The sequence below is a fragment of the Pelmatolapia mariae genome, linkage group LG3_W (assembly GCF_036321145.2).
Source record: "Pelmatolapia mariae isolate MD_Pm_ZW linkage group LG3_W, Pm_UMD_F_2, whole genome shotgun sequence".
Lineage (NCBI taxonomy): Eukaryota > Metazoa > Chordata > Actinopteri > Cichliformes > Cichlidae > Pelmatolapia > Pelmatolapia mariae.
In genome coordinates, this window is record NC_086229.1 from 2110516 (window position 1) to 2132959 (window position 22444).

Sequence of the window (22444 nt, forward strand, 5' to 3'; positions counted from 1 at the left end):
CCCGTGTGCACACCTGTGTGGATCAACGCGCTTGTATACAAAAGGTTTCCCCATGTAACGGTCTGCTAGAGGGTGTGGAGGCCCATAGCCCCGTCCCCCAGGGCATGAAGAAGCCATGGAGGAGATCCAGGCTCCAGACATCCAGAGGCCCCAGAGTGCGAGAGCCCAAGGAGTACCACCGGAGGGGCATCCATGCCACCTTCCTGGGAAGGGCTGAGGAGATCCCCAGACGAGGGGGTCACCCAGTAGCCACGGAGCAGAAGCCAGAGGGGGCTGCACTGGCGTGCCCGCAGGCTCTGCCGGCAGCCAGCTGTGCCAGAGTCAACCGAGTTGCAGGCCCCGAGGCCGGAGGCCCGAGGGCCCCCTTTGCCCCGGAAGAGGCCTGACCGAGCGACAGGCACCAGGCCCCGCCAAGTAGCCACCGGGAGTGAGCTGGTGCATACCTGAGCGCCCAGCCCCGGACACCAAGAACCACCAATGCACTAACCCCTGAGGGCATCAGTTACCGGCAGGGAGTGTGGTGAGGGGAGATAGGCCTCCACACCTGGAGGGCCTGGGAGTACCCAGGGAGGTGGAGTCTAAGACCCGACCTGACATATAGACACAGACAAACAGGCACACACAGACATAAACATGCTTTCCCACCCTCATGCACACATATACAAACACTCAGCACTCACCCAACGTAGGGACAGACATACATAGACATGTACACACAATCATACTCCCCAAACATACTCTATGCCCCGGGTCCAGGTACCCTCGCCCCCAGAGGGGGAAACGGCATCCAGACCCAAGAGATGTGACCCTTTCCCCCGGGGTGGAGGCAAGCAGACCGCCCCAGGCTCCGCAGCAGCAGGGAGGCCAATCGGACAGCCAACACCTCCTCCCAGCCCCCCGCCCGATGGCTAGTAGAGAATGGGGGTGTGTGAAGACCCCATACCTCCCTCCTCCCGCTCATGTGTAGTGTTGCTGCGTGTTGTTCTAAAGTGCATTTAAAACAAGGGAGGGCATGGTGCTGCTGCCAGAGAGCAGCAGATGTTAGCACGGCCCCTCCCGAGAACCCTCAATGTCTACATGGATTTAAAATTGAGAGGTGGGCACCGGCGCCAGAGGTAGGGTTGAATACACAGACCGTCCTCTGGACGCCGTTAACGTGGTCACCCTCAAGGCCCTATATATATATATATATATGTGTGTGTGTGTTATGAGAGTGTGAATAATGTGGATGTCTAAGTTGTGAAATAAAATTGAGGCACAGGTGGCCAGAAGGGGACAGAGGGGGGGGGGATGCCTCCCCTGCACCCTGGTGACACACCCGCACCCCAAGGCCCTACTTGTGTGGGTGGGTGTGGTGGAGCGGGAAGAGGGAGGCAACCGGGGATGGGGAGGAAAAGAAGGGAGGGGCAAGATGCCCCTCCTTAGGGCCAGCTCCCCCACTGACCCCAGTAGGCACCCCCGTCCTCTAGTACCCACCAAGGCAAGGGAGCCCAGGCCCATCCAGACCGGGGTCTATGGCAGCAGCACCGCTAAGCCCCACAGGACCTGAGGAAGCCCACCCCACCGCAGAGGAAACTATACCCACCCCAACATTCAATCATCTCCAGACTACACAAGACAACAGACACCCAGGTTAGGTTTATTCTCCACCTCTCCTGTGTCTCTCCCCCACCTGCAGAGTGGACTTCTGCAAGGAAACTACAACCTTTAATAGAAACCTATTGGTCAGCATCTTATTAGCCTGCTGTTACCTTCATTACACAGAAAACTGATAAAAACTAACAGAGTTCATGAAGAATAAAGAGAAATGTGATGATTTAAAGCCTTTGAAGTGCTTCAGATGATCTCTGTCCACTCATTCATTCATGTAAGCTTCTAATGCAGCTTTGATCTTCACAGTCTGCTTTATGAAACTCATTCTAACCCTGAATGTCAGAGTGTTCCTCCTTCTCTTTCCCATCATTCATGCTGGCAGTGGAGGAGATTTGGATTTTGGACTGTGTTTTGGATGATGTGTGTATGTTTGTGTTGGACTGCTATCTGTAAGGCCATTTTGCTTTGGATTTCAGTGTCAGACAGACTTTAAGGTGGAATGAAGAGTTGGAGAGTTTCACAGTTAATTATCCAGTGGAGGATTTTTCTTCTTCTTTTAAGGTTTGAAATGTGAACATTGTTCTGCTACAGTCAATGGACTAAACCAGAGAAGAAGAAAACAGACTTTACCATGAAGATCCTGAGTGTGGATCAGTATAATATCAGCCTTATGTCTGCAGTTTAGTGTCAGTACAACTTTCACATCATATTCATCTCAGCACGAGTAAAACATGGTGACTGACCTCAGAGTTTCAAGTTTACATCCTGGACTCGCCAGAAAACCACACAGATGCTTCACTCCTGGATCCTGCAGCTTGTTGTTGGAGCTCAGGTCCAGCTCTCTCAGATGGGAGGGGTTGTACTTCAGCGTTGCTGCCAGATAATCACAGCTGATCTCTGACAAACCACACTCCCTGAAACTGTATAAAGAATGAAATGTGTAAGTTTATTAGACAAAGTGTGTGCTTGAAATCATTCAGTGTTTCATAATCTGTTCAGAGCTGAAGAAGGTTCAGAATGTAGAAGTTTAGAAAATGGAAACTCCAAACAGCTGAAGTCAACAGAAACAAACACAACAAGAGAAAAAACAGATTTTTTTTGTTTTGAGAAACATTGGCAACATGACAGCTGAGTGTCAGCTTCTTATTATTAATCTGCATCATTCTGCATCAGGTTGTTTTCATGCCGGAAAATGTCACTATAACATTTAGTAGTTTTGAAAACTACTCGAATAACAAGTAGTTCTGAGGAAACTTCAGCTTTTTTCAGCCTGTAGTGATTTTCCACTTTAATTTTGAGTGTGACTCAAAATCCAGACCTACATGGGTTGCTACATTTGATAGTTTTTTATGGGATTTTGTTGTCAGCACATTCAACTATGTAAAGAACAAAGTATTTAATAAGAATAGTTCATTCATTCAGATCTGTGATGTCTTACTTTTGTTCTGTTTATTTTTTTTTGAACATTTAGAAACTAAAGAAAGTTTCTTTTTTTTTTTATTCATATTTTCGATGGACAGAAACATTAACAAATATAAAACAGGAATAATCATACTGTCAGTTCTCTGTCCGTTTCTTAACAAAAACCAACAAATAAGGACTAACAATAACTAAAGACAAACAAACAAACAAACAAAAAGACAAAAACAAAACAAAAAACAAAAACAAAACAACAACAAAAAGAAAACAAAACACCAGGAGAGACAAAAAGATAAACCGCCTCCTGAAAAACATCAACAAAAACAAAAGCAATGGGGGCTAAACACCCGGGTGCCTAAAAATATAACATAACCTTGACCACTGATAACATTAGACAATTTCTTCCCTCTGACTTTCAAAGTAAAAGAACAACCACAAAAACACCAACGACACATGAACCCCCCCCCCCCCAAAAGAACACTTATCACAATATCTAAGAGACATTGTCGATGTACAACAAAAAAGGACCCCAGACCTGCTCAAAAATATCTTCTCTCCCCTTAATTCTGTACATAACCCGTTCATATAATGCCATCTTAGACATTTGTTCAGTCCATTCCCTGAGAGAACAGGGGGTGGATGACTTCCAGTGCCTCAGTATTATCCTGCATCCTGTTATGAAAGCCAAACGCATCCACAGTCTCTGTTTTTTTGAAAGGATACTATTGTCAGGTAACAGGCCCAGGACACACACAGCTGGAGATTTAGAAAGATTAAGTTTAAAAATATCATTCACCAAGTTAATGATCCCGTCCCACAAATAATCATTTTTCCGACATGTGTACAACATATGAACTAGAGTCCCGGCTTCCTCCTGACATCTCCAACAGATGTCATTATCCACAAGCTTCAGCCTGGCTAATTTACTGGGAGTCCAGTAATTTCTGTGAAGCAACTTGTACTGGATAAGTTGAGACTGTGTTTCAGGTGAGCAAACATACCATGATGAAACCAGCTGCTTCCAAGTGTCCTCTAAAATCTGGATACCCAGATCCTTCTCCCAACACTGCCCCAATCCCCCCAAATTGGGAGAGTGCGCCTCTCTGAAAATCCCATAAAATTTGGATGCCCTGATTCTATTAATGCCAGGAGCTGCAAACATCTCCTGAATACTAGATGGCGGGTCTGGGTTATTATTCAAAATGGTTTTAATACAGTGTCTTATTTGAAAAAAAACTCCAAATTTCCCTTGGATCCAGATTAAATTCTCGTCTGATTTCTGCAAACGATTTCATACCAGTCTGCCCAAATAAATCCCCCACCTGATTGATACCTGTCCTAGGCCAAGCCTCCCACCAGACTGGTTTCTTACCAATTAATATTTTCTTATTATACCAGATAGAGGCTCTAGAGGTTAGATAAGGGCTAACGTTGATATATTGGTGAACTCTACACCAGGTCTCTTGCATGAAAGCCAATACAGGATCTTTAAACGGTACTGGTCTTCCCTTCTGAGTGAGGAAGGCCTCTAAAGACGAAGGAGCCACAAGACTTTCCTCAATCGCAACCCATAAAGGCTTCTCTGTAAGGGAATGATGTATCTTAACTAACTGAGAGAGGGAGAAAGCTTAGTGATACCAAACCATCTTGGACAATGCCAACCCGCCATTATCTTTTGCAGCATATAATTTGGACCGATTAAAAGATGGCTTTTTGCCTGCCCACACAAAACCCTCCACACATGTATTATAAAGCTTTAACAAATTATGTGGGACTGCTATCGGTAACATGTAAAGAAGGTACTGAAGTTTAGGGGCAACAAGCATCTTTACCAAATTAATTCTGCCCAAAAGGGACAGATTTATCTTAACCCAATTCTGCAACAGCGGACGAATGTTTTGAATCACTGGGGAAATATTTACTTGCATTATGTTGTCTAAACCAGGGGTCAGTTTAATCCCCAAGTAAGTCAAACCCTCGGGCACCCACTTGAACTGCCATGAGCTCCTCATAACTGGAGGACACAATTTAGAAATGGGCATAACTTCCGACTTAGACCAATTTATGGTGTAGCCAGAGATTACAGAAAAGGAATCAATAATTGAGGAAATTGCAGGAACGGCCTGTTCTGGGTTACTTGAGATCAGTAAAAGTGGTGTCCCAGAAACGATGTGGGCTTCATAGATAATTGGCAAACCTTCTGGAGGAAACCTGGTCTTGTTAGGAGAGACGGCATCCATCCCACTTTGGATGGAGCAGCTCTCATTTCTAGAAATATGGACCAATTTATTAAACCCCCCAAAATATGACTATCCAGAGTTGGGACCAGGAAGCAGAGTTGAAGTCTTACACGCCTCTCTGCAGCTTCTCTCCTCCTGCTACCCCCCCAAAAACCCATCTCCATTGAGACTGTGTCAGCTCCCAAACAGACAAAAAACAAACTAAAAACCAGCAACAAACAACTTAAACATAAAAAATCACAAAGAAAGAACAATACAGTATCCACATCTGAACCAAAGAGTAAAACAGTGAAATGTGGATTATTAAATATTAGGTCTCTCTCCTCCAAGTCTCTGTTAGTACATGATTTAATAATTGATCAACAAATCGATTTACTCTGCCTTACAGAAACCTGGTTGCAGCAGGATGAGTATGTTAGTTTAAATGAATCAACACCCCCGAGTCATTCTAACTACCAGAAATCTCGAAGCACAGGCCGAGGGGGCGGTGTGGCAGCAATTTTTCACACCAGTCTATTAATTAACGAAAGACCCAGACAGACTTTTAATTCATTTGAAAGCCTGATGCTTAGCCTCGTGCTAAAAATGACAGCCTCAACATCGCATTTAATTTGTTATTAGACTCAATTGGCTTCTCTCAAAATGTAAAAGAACCCACCCACCACTTTAATCACACTCTAGATCTTGTGTTAACATATGGCATAGAAACTGAACATTTAACAGTGTTTCCTGAAAACCCTCTCCTGTCTGATCATTTCCTGATAACATTTACATTTACAATAATTGATTGCACAGCAGTGGAGAGTAGACTTTATCAAAGTAGATGTCTTTCTGAAAGTGCTGTAACTAAGTATAAGAATATAATCCACCCACTGTTATCATCTTCAATGCCCTGTACCAACACAGAGCAGAGCAGCTATCTGAACGCTACTCCAACAGAAGTCGATTATCTTGTTAATAATTTTACCTCCTCACTACGTACAACTCTGGATACTGTAGCTCCTGTGAAAACTAAGGTCTCAAATCAGAAGTACCTGACTCCGTGGTATAATTCTCAAACACGTAGCCTAAAGCAGATTACTCGTAAGCTGGAGAGGAAATGGCGTGTCACAAATTTAGAGGATCATCATTTAGCCTGGAGAAATAGTTTGTTGCTTTATAAGAAAGCCCTCCGCAAAGCCAGAACATCTTACTATTCGTCACTGATTGAAGAAAATAAGAACAACCCCAGGTTTCTCTTCAGCACTGTACCCAGGCTGACAAAAAGTCAGAGCTCTACTGAGCCAACCATCCCTTTAACATTAACTAGTAATGACTTCATGAACTTCTTCACAAATAAAATTTTTATCATTAGAGAAAAAATTACCAATAATCATCCCACAGATGAAATATTATCTACAGATACTTTTAGTACCATCGATGTTAAGTTAGACTCTTTTTCTCCAATTGATCTTTCTGAGTTAACTTCTATAATTAATTCCTCCAAACCATCAACGTGTCTTTTAGACCCCATTCCTACAAAATTGCTCAAAGAAGTCCTGCCATTAATTAATTCTTCAATCTTAAATATGATCAACCTATCTCTAATAATCGGCTATGTACCACAGGCCTTCAAGGTGGCTGTAGTTAAACCTTTACTTAAAAAGCCATCTCTAGACCCAACTGTCTTAGCTAATTATAGGCCAATCTCCAACCTTCCTTTCATATCAAAAATCCTTGAAAGAGTAGTTGTCAAACAGCTAACAGATCATCTGCAGAGGAATGGCTTATTTGAAGAGTTTCAGTCAGGTTTCAGAGCTCATCACAGCACAGAAACAGCTTTAGTGAAGGTTACAAATGATCTTCTTATGGCCTCTGACAGTGGACTCATCTCTGTGCTTGTCCTGCTAGACCTTAGTGCTGCGTTTGATACTGTTGATCATAATATCCTATTAGAGCGATTAGAACATGCTGTAGGTATTACAGGTACTGCACTGCAGTGGTTTGTATCATATCTATCCAATAGACTCCAATTTGTTCAAGTAAATGGAGAGTCCTCTTCACACACTAAGGTCAATTATGGAGTTCCACAGGGTTCAGTGCTAGGACCAATTCTATTTACATTATACATGCTTCCCCTAGGCAGCATCATTAGAAGACATAGCATAAATTTTCACTGCTATGCAGATGACACGCAGCTCTATCTATCCATGAAGCCAGGTAACACACACCAATTAGTTAAACTGCAGGAATGTCTTAAAGACATAAAGACCTGGATGGCCGCTAACTTTCTGCTTCTTAATTCAGATAAAACTGAGGTTATTGTACTCGGCCCTGAAAATCTTAGAAATATGGTATCTAAGCAGATTCTTACTCTGGATGGCATTACCTTGGCCTCCAGTAACACTGTGAGGAACCTTGGAGTCATTTTTGACCAGGACATGTCCTTCAACGCACATATTAAACAAATATGTAAGACTGCTTTCTTCCATTTGCGCAACATCTCTAAAATTAGAAATATCCTGTCTCAGAATGACGCTGAAAAACTAGTTCATGCATTTATTACTTCCAGGCTGGACTACTGTAATTCTTTATTATCAGGATGTCCTAAAAACTCGCTGAAAAGCCTTCAGCTGATCCAAAATGCTGCAGCAAGACTACTGACAGGGACTAGAAAGAGAGAGCATATTTCTCCTGTTTTGGCTTCCCTTCATTGGCTTCCTGTTAAATCCAGAATTGAATTCAAAATCCTGCTCCTCACATACAAGGTCTTAAATAATCAGGCCCCATCTTATCTTAATGACCTTGTAGTGCCATATCACCCTATTAGAGCACTTCGCTCTCGCTCTACAGGCCTACTTGCTGTCCCTAGAGTATTTAAAAGTAGAATGGGAGGGAGAGCCTTCAGTTTTCAGGCCCCTCTTCTGTGGAACCAGCTTCCAGTTTGGATTCGGGAGACAGACACTATCTCTACTTTCAAGATTAAAACTTTCCTTTTTGCTAAAGCATATAGTTAGGGCTGGACCAGGTGACCCTGAATCCTCCCTTAGTTATGCTGCAATAGACGTAGGCTGCCGGGGATTCCCATGATGCATGGAGTTTTTCCTTTCCAGTCACCTTTCTCACTCGCTATGTGTTAATAGACCTCTCTGCATCAAATCCTATCTGTTATTAATCTCTGTCTCTCTTCCACAGCATGTCTTTCATCCTGTTTTCCTTCTTTCACCCCAACCGGTCGCAGCAGATGGCCGCCCCTCCCTGAGCCTGGTTCTGCCGGAGGTTTCTTCCTGTTAAAAGGGAGTTTTTCCTTCCCACTGTCGCCAAAGTGCTTGCTCATAGGGGGTCATATGATTGTTGGGTTTTTCTCTGTATTTATTATTGTGCTATCTACTGTACAATATAAAGCGCCTTGAGGCGACTTTTGCTGTGATTTGGCGCTATATAAATAAAATTGAATTGAATTGAATTGAATTAAAATGTCATCTGCATACAAAAAGGTTTTATGTTCTTCTTGACCCATATCCACCCCTCTGATTTGCTTGCATTCACGTAATGCAATAGCCAAAGGCTCCAAAAACAGGGCGAAAATGAGTGGTGATAAAGGTGAGCCTTGTCTAGTACCCCGACTTAACGAAAAGGAGGGTGACATTATCCCATTGGTAGTAACTGTAGCCATTGGATCTGTGTATACCACCTGAATCCACTGCCTAAAAATGGGACCAAAACCGAATCTCTTCAACGCAGGGCCGTGCAGAGACGTTTAAATGGGCGGGTGCTCAAAGTTAAAAAAGGGGCAGATAGCACAGGCTGAATAACAACAACTCACATTCATGGCGAATCTAATATGGAATTGCATCATACTATATGACTGACATCAGGTGGGGACAATGCAAAGCAAATGTAGCCTTTGTTTTACCTGATGGCGTACAATGTTGCTGTTGAGGGATTACTGCTGTTCCTTCTGCTGATAGTGCTGGAGGGCAGGGCTGTGTTGTTTTGAGACTGTAGACATTAAAAAGTCCATGGGTAGCTGATTAAACAAATGCTTTGAGATAAAAATAAAATGTAAAAAGATTGGTGACAGCGCTTGGAACCATAAGGCAACAGATTTAAAAAATCTGGGAAATAAACTGAAACCAGGATATTAATAGTACAAAAGACAGGGGTCATGGTAGGGTGAGAATTTATTAAAAATAAATCTATACAGACAGTGTGTGTGTGTCCTGTTAGCACCTTTTAAACATCAAAGAGCACAAAACATCACAGCATCAACTTTACATGGGAGGGATTAGATTCTAGAACTGTAAAATCTTCTGTCTTTCTTTCTTTCAAATATTAAAATACAGTAAAAAAAAAAAAAACAATAGGAGTATAAATCAAACATTTTATTAATCAGAAAACAAAAACAACACAGGGTATGTTTTGGAAAGAGCAGGAAGGAATAAGATGCTCTTCTTGTCCTGTCCCAAATTATAACAGTAACTTTCTGTTTGCCATGTCCCAAAAAATGTCAATGACATCACTGTGGTTGACTGGAACATACTTCTCAACTGCCAATAAAAGAAGGTCTGACAACCTCTCCTCTGAGCAAAGGGTGCGAAGTTTGTTTTTAACTAGTTTTAGTTTTGAGAAAGAACGCTCCACAGTTGCTGTGGACACTGGGAGTGTTCCATGTCTTCAGCAGCTCAGTCATGTTGGGGAAGATCAGATGTGCATTGTTTTCTTTGACCAACGAAAGAATGGATGCCACACTAACTGGTGGGGGGCATGTGTATGAAGCATGAAAGACCTTAAGTTCTGTCTGTAATTTGTATTCCTCCTCAATGTCATAGAACTGGCAGAGTTTCTTCACAGCTTGGAGTGCCTTTGTTGAGATTATTTTCCAGTTCTCTGGGACTGTCAGGGTATGTAAGGCATTCAAGATTTCCCATGTGGAATTATCTCCTCCTTTAAAGCGTCTCAGAAGCTCCTGTGTCATTGTGTCAACAAAAACATAGAACACTTTAACACGGTAGTATTCTTGGGGAGTTGTGAAAGCATAGTCATCAGCAGTAGCTGTTGTGGCAGCAAACTTAAACTTTTCATGGCACTTTCCTCCTCCGAGCTTGTCCCGGGACCTCAGATGGGGGGTCCAGACCCACTGATGCAGCCTTCTCTCTAGCCTGTTCATAAATTTTTTCAAACTCTTCCTCTGTTCTGGTGTGGTCCAGGCTCTACAAAACATCATCAACAATCTTGTATGCTGCAGCCAGGTCAATGTCTTTCTTCTGCAATGCATCAGATGCAGTAGCAGTCACTTGGAAGATGGGACAGGTGATCTCCAGACACAGGGTGAATTCAAAATTGATGCTTTTCAGAAGGATCATTGCATCACCTGCTGAAGAGTCTGGAGGATCTTGCTGTAGTATTTCCTCCAGAAACTGCATGACAGCTGGAAGGATCTTCCTCATTGTTTTAAGGTTAGCTTCTCTGCAGGCCCACCTAGTGTCTGACAGCTTCTGCAGCTCCAGTGGGCGCTGCTCAGGGTACAACTTCTCCTGCATTTTAATAAATGCAGAGTGTCGTTTAGATGAATTGGCCACAAAAGTGTAAAGCTTTTCGATTAGGTTGAAAAAGCTGACAAAACACATGTTTGACTTTGCGCTCTCTACTAAAACCAGATTAAGGCAATGTGCCTGACAGTGGACAAATAAGGCCTTTGGATTTTTTTTTTTGTATTTTTGACTGAAGTCCCTTAAAGCGTCCGCTCATGTTTGCAGCCCCATCATAACCTTGACCCCGGATGTTGTCAATCTTCAGATTATTTTCTTTCAGTAGAGCTATTACTAGCTTTTCAAGAGCATCTCCAGTTGTTGACTCCACATTACACACCTGAAGGAAGCGCTCCTTGATTTCCATGTTGTGCACATATCGGACAACAAAGGAAACCTGCTCTGTGTGCGACACATCTGTGGTTTCATCCATCATGATAGAAAAGGTTTCACATTCTTGAATTTCTGCTTGGATGACACGTCTTACTGATGTGGCCAAAGCTTTAATTATGTCGTTCTGACTTCTGTTTGAGAGGAGCGAGACGAGAGGTCTTTTTCCAGGTCCCTGTCGCTCTTTTATGGCATCAAGGTGTAATTTAATTACGCTGTCATACTTGCTGAACAACTCAACTAACTCTAAAAAATTCCCTCGATTTTGGCTAGACAAGGTCTCATCATCTCCCCTGAAAGGCATACCCTGTCTTGCCAGGTAAAGAGTGATGTCTATCAAACGAGACAAAATTTCTCTGTTTCTCTCTCTTTCTTTGTCTTTTGCAGCTTGTGACACTTGGTCAGCTACTTCAAAAGCTGCCTCCAAGGTTTTTTTTTTAAATGAGTTCCACCTCACCATACCACACATGTGAGACTCTGATGCACTGTGCTCTTTAATCTTTTCTAGAGCCGTTCTCCACCGACTGAACCCTTCCGTTTTCCAGGTTTTGCGACTTGTATACTTTTCATCATTTAAGAAAAGACGGCAGCTGAAACAAAACATGGCATCAGCAGTTGGAGAATACTCTAGCCATGGATTTTTCTCACACAACTTCTTTTGAAATGATCGTCCCTCTTCATTCTTTGGATATGATGACAGTACTGGTTGGCAGGGTCCAATATTATCACACATTTGAATAAAGGCCTGATCATATTGTATGTGGAATTGCATGACATGGGCAGGATCAGTTGGGTGTGCAAGTCCAAGTAGGTTTGAGAATGTCCTCTCTATGGCTTCACTAGCTTCACTCTCCTCCTCTCTGGGCTCTGACTCACTCTCTGACTTTCTCACTCCAGTCTCTTTCTCCTGGCTTGTCCTTTCCTCTACATTCTCTCTAGGCTCTGCCTGTGACTCAGTCTTTGCCTCGCTTCCTCCTTCCATCTCCTCATCTGAACTATCACCCTCCACTTGCTGTTTATCTGAGAACAACACACAATTTTATATCTCATTAATCTATTACTTAATTATCTACACTTAACAACTTTTGCACCTAGTCCATGATAAAGTCATGATAGAAAATGTTATAGAACCAAAACATTGCAACTGTTTTAATTACTGTTAATATAATGAATACCTCTACAATGCAACAACTGGTACATGTGTTATTGTTACCTGTGCTCTTTTTAATCCAGCTGGTGAGGGATCCACTGCCTTTAGCAGCCTCACACAGCTCCTTTTGTAGCCGTTTCTTCCTCCTCTCCTTACGAGGCATTTCTGGAATATTTGTTATATTATTAGTAATAATTTTTAAAAATCTATACACATAAAACACACACACACATGCTGTGCTTATTTAATGTTTAAACTGTAGAGATACAATAATTTTACTGCTGTAAAATCAGCATTTTATCTAATTTGATATATAAACTTAATATCATCTGTTACTTAATATATTTTCTTTAAAAACAGTGGGGGGAGGGGGGGGGTGAATATCATAAATATAATAATCCATAATTATGTGGATATCCATATTAGATCGTTTTTAGTGAAATAAAAGCCCTCCAGAAAAGAAGGGAAAAGTCCTGTAACTTACTTTAAAACAAAACATGTTCCCTAAAACTGTGGACAGAGCTACAGGCCCCCTTGTAACACCCTTACCCAGTTAGCTAGCAGTTAATGACCACCACTACTTGTGCAGTTCATAAAAGGACATGTAATGTTTGTCGCGCTGTTGCACAAACAGCACGCTCATTTATTTCAATTTATTTGTTGCTATAGACTATAGTGTGCGCTGTACATCCTACTTACTGTTTTGTTGCAGTCAGCAGCACCTTCCAATTAATTTGCCTCGTCCAGCTCCGCACCAACCAGCTTGCAGAAAATGCGCGTGCACTTTGCAAGCTCGTACCCGGCTCGTAACGAGCGTGCTCTGCCCTCAATGGCGACCATTGGTCAATGGTAGTCATGTGACTGATGCAAGCCAGATTATTTAGCAAAATTGAGATTAATAGTTACATTTTATTGTTGAGGGGCAAAGACAGGGCTCCATACGCACATAAACATAAAAAAAAAAAAAAAACCCTTCAAGAAAGGGGCACTTGAGGCATCCTGGAGGAAAGGGGCAGGTGCTCAAGCACCCTCCGCCCCCCCCCCTCTGCACGTGCCTGCTTCAACGTATAAAACAGAAAGGGATACTAAACTTTATCGAAGGCCTTCTCTGCATCTAAGGAGAACGCGACGACAGGGTCTAAATTAGTCCTGCTCTTCCAGAATATATGCAATAACCTACGTAAATTATCTGCAGAACTTCTGTTTTTCACAAAACCGACCTGATCCCTATGAACCAAACAAGGAAGAACTTTCTCAAGCCTAAAAGCTAGTATCTTGGAAATAATCTTTTCGTCCACATTAATTAATGAAATTGGGCGGTAATTCCCACAATGCTGTGGGTCTTTCCCTTTTTTATGTAATAATGTGATCACTGCCAATCGCATACTAAATGGTAGTCTCCCTCTTTGAAATGCATCTTTATATATCGACAGTAGTCTTGGAGCTAATTCGCCCACAAACACCTTATAAAAATCTGATGGAAATCCATCATTGCCTGGAGATTTGCCCAATCTAAGACTGCCAATTGCCTGCTTAACTTCAATTAGTGTAATCTTACCTTCTAATACAGTTCTTTGGTCTTTAGACAGGCTGGGAATTTTAATAGAAGAAAAGAAATCTGACAGCCTCTGATCCTCCACCAATCCATTGGAGGTGTAAAGCTCCTGATAGAATTTAGTAAAGGCGTCATTAATTTCTTTTTTACTGGTGGTCAACTTATTATTATTACTAGGAACAAAAATAGATGGTATAAGGTTGCTAGATTTTATCTGCTTAACCCTGTGTGCCAACATTTTACCTGTTCTCTCCCCTTGTTCAAAATACTTTTGATTTAAACAAAACGTTGCATATTCTGCTTTTTTCTCCAGTATACTATTCATCTCAAATTTAAATTTAATTAATTTGTTCCATAATTCCCTCTCTGGGTGCAGCATGTGTTGTTTTTCAAGCTCCTTGATATCCTGTTCCAGCTTCATCAGCTTGTCCCTCTCAGCGTTTTTAATCAAGGAGCAATACTGGATGAGGCGCCCCCTCAAGTAGGCCTTAAAAGCATCCCAGGTCATTCCAACATCGTCAATAGAGCCCTCATTGTGCAACCAAAACTCCTTTATCATTTCCCTTATACATTCACAGTGACCTTTATTCTTCAATAGTGAGTTATTCAGACGCCACCTAGGTGACGGTTTAATATTATCATTACCAGAAAGAACAAGGTCAATGGGAGCATGATCCGTTACAGCAATATTACCAATAGAGGACCCAATAGTTTGACTCACCAGAGAACGAGACACCAAGAAATAGTCTATCCTGGAGTAAGTTGAGTGAGGATGCAAAAAAAAAGTATATTCTCTTTCTTGAGGATGAAGAAGTCTCCATATATCTACCAGGCTCAGTTCCTCTGACAACACGTCCACCGCAGCATTTACTGGGTCCTTACTTAATCCAGTACGGGAGGATTTGTCCAACAATACATCCCTGACCCGGTTAAAATCTCCCCCAATTACGATATTTGTATTACCTATAGTCCGCACAATGTTACAGACTTCATGAAAAAACTGTGGCTGAGGAGAATTGGGAGCATATATGCTGACCAATGTCATTTTCCGCCCCTGTAAACATGCATCCAAAATCACCCATCTACCCTCCTGATCTGCTTAAAAACCTGAAAATCCAAGTTTCTTCTGATCAATATGACCACCCCTCTTTTTCTAGCAGAAAATGCACTAAAATAGATTTGAGCCACCCAATCTCTTTTAAGCTTTAATGATTCCGCCTCATCGAGATAGGTCTCCTGAATCAGGGCTATGTCTGTCTTTTTCTGCTTCAAGTATGTGAGGATTTTCTTCCTTTTAATAACATTATGACAACCTGCTATATTCCACGACACTATTTTACATAACTCCATAACACCACGCGAGCCAAGTTATTGTACAGACTTATCCAGAAGAAAATCGAGTATACCCATATAACAAATCTTAAAGCCAGTTACATGAAACAACCCAGTGGTCCAAAAAATAGGTCTATACAGTACAATTGGCACCATAACATCAAAAGGAACAACAAAACCAAACACAGTTAAGAACAAGGAGAAAAAAAAAAAAAAGAGAGAAAGAGAAAAAAAAATCATGAAATCGTTGGTCCGTAGCACTCAAAAATCCCAGAATGGCGTCCCTCCTCACGCTCTCCCCCCCCAAAAAAAAACAAAACAAAAAAGAATCTCAACCGAAAGGTCGAAAGCTGTAACGAAACCCCAATCCAGGAATAAACCACAGAAGTAAACTGCCCCTTAACTTAGAAATCCTCTTAGTCTACATCACCCGGAATGTTCGCTGAATCCAGCCCGCTCAGAAAGTGCTTAGCCTCTGCTGGGTTGGAAAACTGATGATGCTGGTTATCCACTGAAAAAGTCATAACAGCCGGAAAGCGAAGGGAATAGTCAATATTGCGCTGTTGCAGCAGACGACGTACCTCGTCAAACTTCCGGTGTTTTTCTTGTACCTCCTGCGCATAATCCTGGAAAAAACGGACTCTCATGCCTTTCCAAATGATCTGCTTCTTTTTTCTGGCGGCCGCCAGTACGGACATCTTGGCTTTATCCCGTAGGAAGCGAACGATAACGTGTCTCGGTCTGGAATCCGCAGCTGGCATCGGAGGTGCTGGCCCCACCCGATGGATTCTATCTATTTCGTAGTAATCTCCCATCTCAATGTCCAGAGCCTCAGACAACAAATTCTTCACGCAGTCCTCAAGATTATGGCCATCGGTTCCTTCTATAATACCCGATATTCTAATATTCTGGCGCCGTGAGAAACCCTCGAGCGCCGTTACCTTTTCCTGCAGCCGCTGGTTCTGTATCTTCAAGTTCTTACTTATTGAGCTTGCTTTATTCTCTTCGTCCTCCAAACGAGAGATTCTTATCTCTGTTTCGTCCACCCTCGCACCTAGGCTATTCACGGCTTCCTTGAGAGACTCAATTCCACCTTTCACCGCCGTTATGTCTTGCGCTACCTGCTCAAGCAGAGATCTTATAGAAGTCAGCTTGGCCATCTTGGGAGGAGCACCTAGCATCCGCACCATCAGGTGCCTCCGCCATAGTAGTTAGCGAAGTAGCCTGAGTGTTGTGTGTTTTCCCTCGCGGCATAGTCGGGTCGTTGCGTGTAAAGTAATGACTCTTCTGACTCCTTCCACAGAATTTGCCAGGGCAGACCCAAAGTAAGACAAATGACCGGCTCCAACTTATTTTTAACGAAATTTAGGGGGAGTGGAGAGCGCAACTCCAACCTATGCTGCCATCTTGGGCGGGCGTACCACGTGACTCCAAAAAGAAAGTTTCAAACAATCAACAATCTGAAATATATATTTAAAAAAAAAAAAAAAAAAAAAAAACCAACAACAGCTGCAGTGAGTGAACTCACCTCAGGGTTTCCAGTCGACAGTTTGGACTCTTCAGTCCAGCACACAGAAGCTTCACTGCTGAATCCTGCAGCTTGTTCTCACTCAAGTCCAGCTCTGTCAGATGGGAGGGGTTGGACTTCAGAGCTGAGGCCACAACTTCACAGTGAGTCTCTGAGAGTCCACACAGAGTCAGTCTGTGATGTTAGAAAATATAAAATGTGTTATTATAAAATCAGAAAATCTGCATTATAAACACAGACTGAATGTACATGAAGACAAATAATGTCCATAATGTCCACAGTCTTTCAGTGAGATCTGATCCAGAGTCAGATTGAAGACACAAATTTGGACTGTTTCCTGTTTTGAATCTGACTCCAGAACATTTTGAATGAGTTAAGCTCAGTGAAGAGTTCTGGCTGGGAAAGATGATCTCTGTTTGCCACCTGCTGTCAGGTACGACTGTTCACGTCCACACGCAGGAAAAACCTGATGACTGTTACCAACCGGAGCAGAAATCTCATCACTGGACAATAATGATGAATTAACTCAGAGCTGTTAATATCAGATCTGATTTCAGGGGAACTAAACAAAGAAATGATTGGCACATTTTAGCTAACTGAAGCATTAGTCTACTGGTGTGTCGCTAGTTGGCAGAGAAAGATTTGTATTCCTGTTCTGGGCTTCATTGTTTATGACTCCAGATCCAAGTGACAGCAAGTCAAAATGATGCTACCTGTCTATGTCCAGCAGTGCAGCAGCAGAGAGCACAGCTGGTTCACCTCACTCTGAACCACAACACTGTCACTCTTTATCATTACATCACCACATCAGTACATCACACTTTAATCACACTGAACCAGATTCTTTCTCAGCACCTTCATCCTCACTCACCATGTTTATGCCACTAAACTCTGTGTCTGTAGTTCTGTCTGTTCACTGTTTGTAACATTAAAGTTCACTTCACTACAAAGAAGCTCTTAATAGATTCTTATTTCTGTCTTCTCTCTAACAGCAAAGTCTGAATGACCAACAACAGCAGCAGATTTAAAATACTGCCCCCTAGTGACACCACACAGCTACTACATGTAGATGTGAGTCTACAACACACAGCGTACGACTACCAATGAGGGATCATGCTGAGTGCACACAAACATTTCCCGATCAAAGGAAAATATCATTTTATCTGAGAAACTCAAACTAATGAGAGTTGTTTACTACTGTGCTTATCTGAAGAACTAAACTACTAATCTACACTAATTAATGATGTTGATGATCACATCTGGACTCACCGAGCCTTTCTGCAGTTCCTCACAGCTGGAATCAGTCTCAGTCGTCCCCGCTCTGATGTGTTGTACTTCTGCAGGCCCAACTCATCCAGAACCTCCTCTGACATCATCAGCAATAAGGCCAGAGCTGAGCAGTGGATCATACAGAGTAACTTTGATCTGTTCTCTGACCTCAGGAACTCTTCAATCTCCTGATGTACTGAGAGGTCGTTCATCTGCATCAGACAGTGGAAAATGTTGATGCTTCTGTCAGGAGAGATTTCATCATTGTTGATCTTCTTCAAGTTGATGATGACTCTCTGGATGGTTTCTATACTGTTCCATGTCTGACCCAGCAGACCTCCTAAGAGTCTCTGGTTGGACTCTAAACAGAGGCCATAAAGGAAGCGAACAAACAGGTCCATGTGGCCATTTTTACTCTGGAGGGATTTCTCCATGACTCTCTTTAGAAACTCATCCACAGAGGATTCACCCAAAGATAGTTTAACCCTTTAAGACCTACCATAGAACCAAGTCCGCCAGAGCTTATATTATATTTTTACATGCTGTAGTGCCAATTTTGGGAGCATTTCAAGTTGATATACATCAATACAACCATTACAGCCCAAATTTTAATAATATGTATGCATTAAGTGCATAGTAATTACATAAATTGCAAAAAAGTGCAATAAACTACAAAAAAATTGAAAATCGTTTTTGTTTTTTTAACATATATTTCTAGTTAGAGAAATTTAAGAGGCTTATCCCTCAAAACTGTAAATACAAAAAAGCTGCACAAACTAGTTTCCCACCACAGGAAATTTATTTGAAGTGTCTTCATAGTTTTACTTTTGAAATACACCAATTTTTATATACTGCAGGAAAAACGAAAATAAATATTATAGTGCAAATTTGCAAAAAAGCAGCATATGCATCAAAATAAACTATTTCCAGCAGTGCAATTTGAGTTCTAAGCATCCCAGAAACGACACAGAAAGTCATAAAGTCAAAGATAACTTTTAAAAACACCAGTATAGGCTCTGAGGCCCTGACAGTAAAAAAAAACTACATTTCCGTGAAAATGACGTCACTTCCGGTTTCGGGCAGGTAATGGCGGACATGCGAAAGTTCGCGCTGACGTCTATTCCAACGTAGGAAGTGTTATGAACAGCTGATCAGATCGGCAAAGCGTGTTTCTGGAATATTATGTTTTTGTTGCTGCAAGCGCTTTTTATGCAGTTTTTGCAAAGCTATATGTGGAAGAAAACCGTGACCTAGGACAAGCTGATGGCATAAGATGTAAGTACAACTTCTCAGGTTTCATATGCAAAAAAAATTATTGCGCTAGCTTACGTGGTTGCAGTGATACAGGGATTTAAAAATAGATACGCAAATTGTACCGCGGGCGCTACGCTCGGCTCTAAAGGGTTAATGTGACAACCCCGATCTATGACTAAATTAGAATAATCGTAATAGTGAAGATTAAAGTCAGAATGACTACAATTGTATCCCAGGAAGTCCTCCAGCACCTCTGTCTTCCTGTTGGTTTGACAGTGGAACATGTAGACTGCAGCCAGAAACTCCTGAATGCTCAGATGAACAAAGCAGTAGACTGGTTTCTGGAAGATCACACACTCTCTTTTGAGGATCTCTGTACAAACTCCTGAGTACACCGAGGCCTCTGTCACATCCAGACCACACTGCTCCAGGTCTTCTTGGTAGAACATGATGTTTCCTTTCTCCAGATGTTCAGTCGCCAGCCTCCCCAGCTTCAGAAGAACTTCCCTGTCAGCCTCTGTCAGCTCCTGTGGACCCGTCTCATGTCCCTCATGGTACTTGTTCTTCTTCCTCTTTGTCTGAACCAGCAGGAAGTGTGAGTACATGTCAGTCAGGGTCTTGGGCAGCTCTCCTCTCTGCTCTGTAGTCAACATGTGCTCCAGAACTGTAGCAGTGATCCAGCAGAAGACTGGGATACCACACATGATATGGAGGCTCCTGGATGTCTTCATGTGGGAGATGATTCTGCTGGACAGCTCTTCATCACTGAATCTCCTCCTGAAGTACTCCTCCTTCTGGGCATCAGTGAAGCCTCGTACTTCTGTTACCCTGTCAACACATGTAGGAGGGATCTGATTGGCTGCTGCAGGTCGTGAAGTTATCCAGACGAGAGCTGAGGGAAGCAGATTCCCCTGGATGAGGTTTGTCAGCAGTTGGCTGACTGATGACTTCTGTGTGACATCAGACAGCAGCTTCCTGGTGGTAAAATCCAATGAAAGTCTACTTTCATCCAGGCCGTCAAAGATGAACAAAAGCTGAGAGACAGCCAGCTTCTCTGCTGTGACCTTCTGTAATGTTGGATGGAAAACATGGAGCAGCTCCAGAAGACTGTACTGCTCATCTCTGATCAGGTTCAGCTCCCTGAATGAAAGCAGAACCACCACACTGACATGTTGGTTCTCCAAGCCCTCTGCCCCGTCTAGAGTGAACTTCTGCACTGAGAAGGTTTTTCCACCACCAGCCACGCCGTTGGTCAGAACCACTCTGATGGGTCTCTGTTGGTCAGGTAAGGCTTTAAAGATGTCCTGGCACCTGATTGGAGCGTCATGGAGGGCGTCCATCTTGGAAGCTGTCTCCAGCTGCCTCACCTCATGTTGGGTATGAACCTCTTCACTCTGTCCCTCTGTGATGTAGAGCTCAGTGTAGATCCTGTTGAGGAGGGTTCTACTTCCTGTTTCATCACTTCCTTCAGTCACACGTTCACATCTCCTCCTCAGACTGATCTTATGTTCACGTAAAAACTCCTGCAGACCAACATCTGCTGAAAGAAAGAAAAACAATGAGACTAAAGAGAAAGAAAACTCTTCAATGTCTGAACAACACAACAAGAAGTCCAGTTTTCAGAAATGAGTCCATCAGCAGACAGATGTTCAGTCTTACTTTGTACACAGCTGCTCTGACTGGCTGTCTGCAGTCCAGCTCTGGTTCTGGGTCTTTCTCCACACTGGGGACAGGAGGAGTCTCCTGATGAAGCAGACTGGTCCCAATATGAGGAGATACACTGTCTGCAGAATCAGAAACATATCCAAGGTGAGCAGCTTATCTTCCAGCATAATCTCTAACCAGCTAACATTAATGAATGTAAAAAGTGTCACAGCTTTCCTGTCAGACTGTACTCTAAACCCAATGACGAACAACTAGTAGCTCAGTTTTCCAACATTTAGAAGAAGGGACTGCTCTCACAGCTAGAGATTGACGAGGCACAACAAAGAAGGTGCCTAAGAAGTAGCTGCCAAGCAACGACTCACAGCATTGGCCAGCCACTTGAAGAGTAGGCCAAAAAGAGTAAAGGGAGGACAAAGAACCAGCTGTTCTCCACAGAATCAGCCAAGGTGTACTCTCAGTGGCAGGTGAACAATATGAAAAAGCACCACCAAGGCTGGAGATGGAGCAATACTGGAAGAGCATATGGGAGAAGGACGCAACCCATGCTCAGTGGCAATGCTCAGTGGCTAGTGGATCTGAGAGCAGACCACAGCGACCTCCCTGAATTGCTTAAATGAATCAGCACCTGTGATACACACAAGCAGTTAAAATCATCAAGGTAGGGTTCAGAACTCTTTAAATCCAACTTATTAACCAACCAAAGACCCTAAGAGGTTTTATTCATTTAAAAGCCAGACTCTTAGCCTTGGCAACCCTAATTGGAAAATTAAAAAAAAGAACTCCACTTTAATCACACTCTAGATCTTGTTTTAACATATGGCATAGAAACTGAACATTTAACAGTGTTTCCTGAAAACCCTCTGCTGTCTGATCATTTCCTGATAACATGAGTATATAACATGATAACATGATATATGAGTAAATATTTCTAAGAATAAATGACAATCAACAATATAAACCTGGCAATTGGCATCAGGGATTTACTTTTAGACAATAGGGCAGTTTTACTTGCTGTTCAGCAAAAACATATTTATGTTACAGTTTTTCAGTTAAGAAGAGCTTAAAGATTCTCAGCTTTTATATTCAAGGCCCTGTAAATAGTTGGACAACCCCCCCCCCCAAAAAAAATCGTTTTCTCAGAGGTGTTCATGTTCCTTGATTCACAGATTATTTCACAGATAGAGACTGAAAAACATTTGTAACTTCGTACTTTGCAAAAACCAATGACTTTAAATAAGTATTGTATTATTTTAAAACTCGGAATGTAGTATAAACACTATGCCTAACAAGAAACTTGTGAGTTTTATTAAAAAAGAATATAAAAAATTGATCGCTTAAATAGTTTTTGTCATTAACCAAAAGCAGTGAGTTTATGTTCGAAATGTAAAACCTGTCAAACCCGTTTATGGTGTGAACAAAGCAGACATTTTCTGACGCAGTATTTTAAAACAGGGTCAGACATGAGAATCTATAAACTATCAACTACATGGGAATTTGCATAATTATGATTAAGGAACTGACCTCCCAGCCCATTGTTCC

The 22444-nt window shown here is 42.3% G+C and overlaps 1 protein-coding gene and 1 long non-coding RNA gene across 2 annotated transcripts in view; both read right to left on the minus strand.

The window, feature by feature from the left end:
- The window catches only part of LOC134615658 (NACHT, LRR and PYD domains-containing protein 12-like), a gene marked incomplete at its 5' end in the record, with an annotated part of 133462 nt that extends 112436 nt beyond the window's left edge, over nt 1-21026 (minus strand). Inside the window, 5 exons of the mRNA XM_063460244.2 lie at nt 2337-2513; nt 16718-16891; nt 17987-18472; nt 19352-20780; nt 20900-21026. Coding sequence (XP_063316314.2) covers nt 2337-2513; nt 16718-16891; nt 17987-18472; nt 19352-20780; nt 20900-21026 — 2393 coding nt within the window. The remainder of the gene's footprint in view (nt 1-2336; nt 2514-16717; nt 16892-17986; nt 18473-19351; nt 20781-20899) is intronic.
- LOC134624155 (uncharacterized) lies at nt 9193-13103 on the minus strand. The gene is made up of 3 exons (XR_010093462.1): nt 13002-13103; nt 12366-12467; nt 9193-9233 (listed from the first exon to the last, which is right to left on the minus strand). It is a non-coding gene; the product is annotated as an uncharacterized LOC134624155 (long non-coding RNA).
- Nucleotides 21027-22444: the final 1418 nt, after the last annotated feature.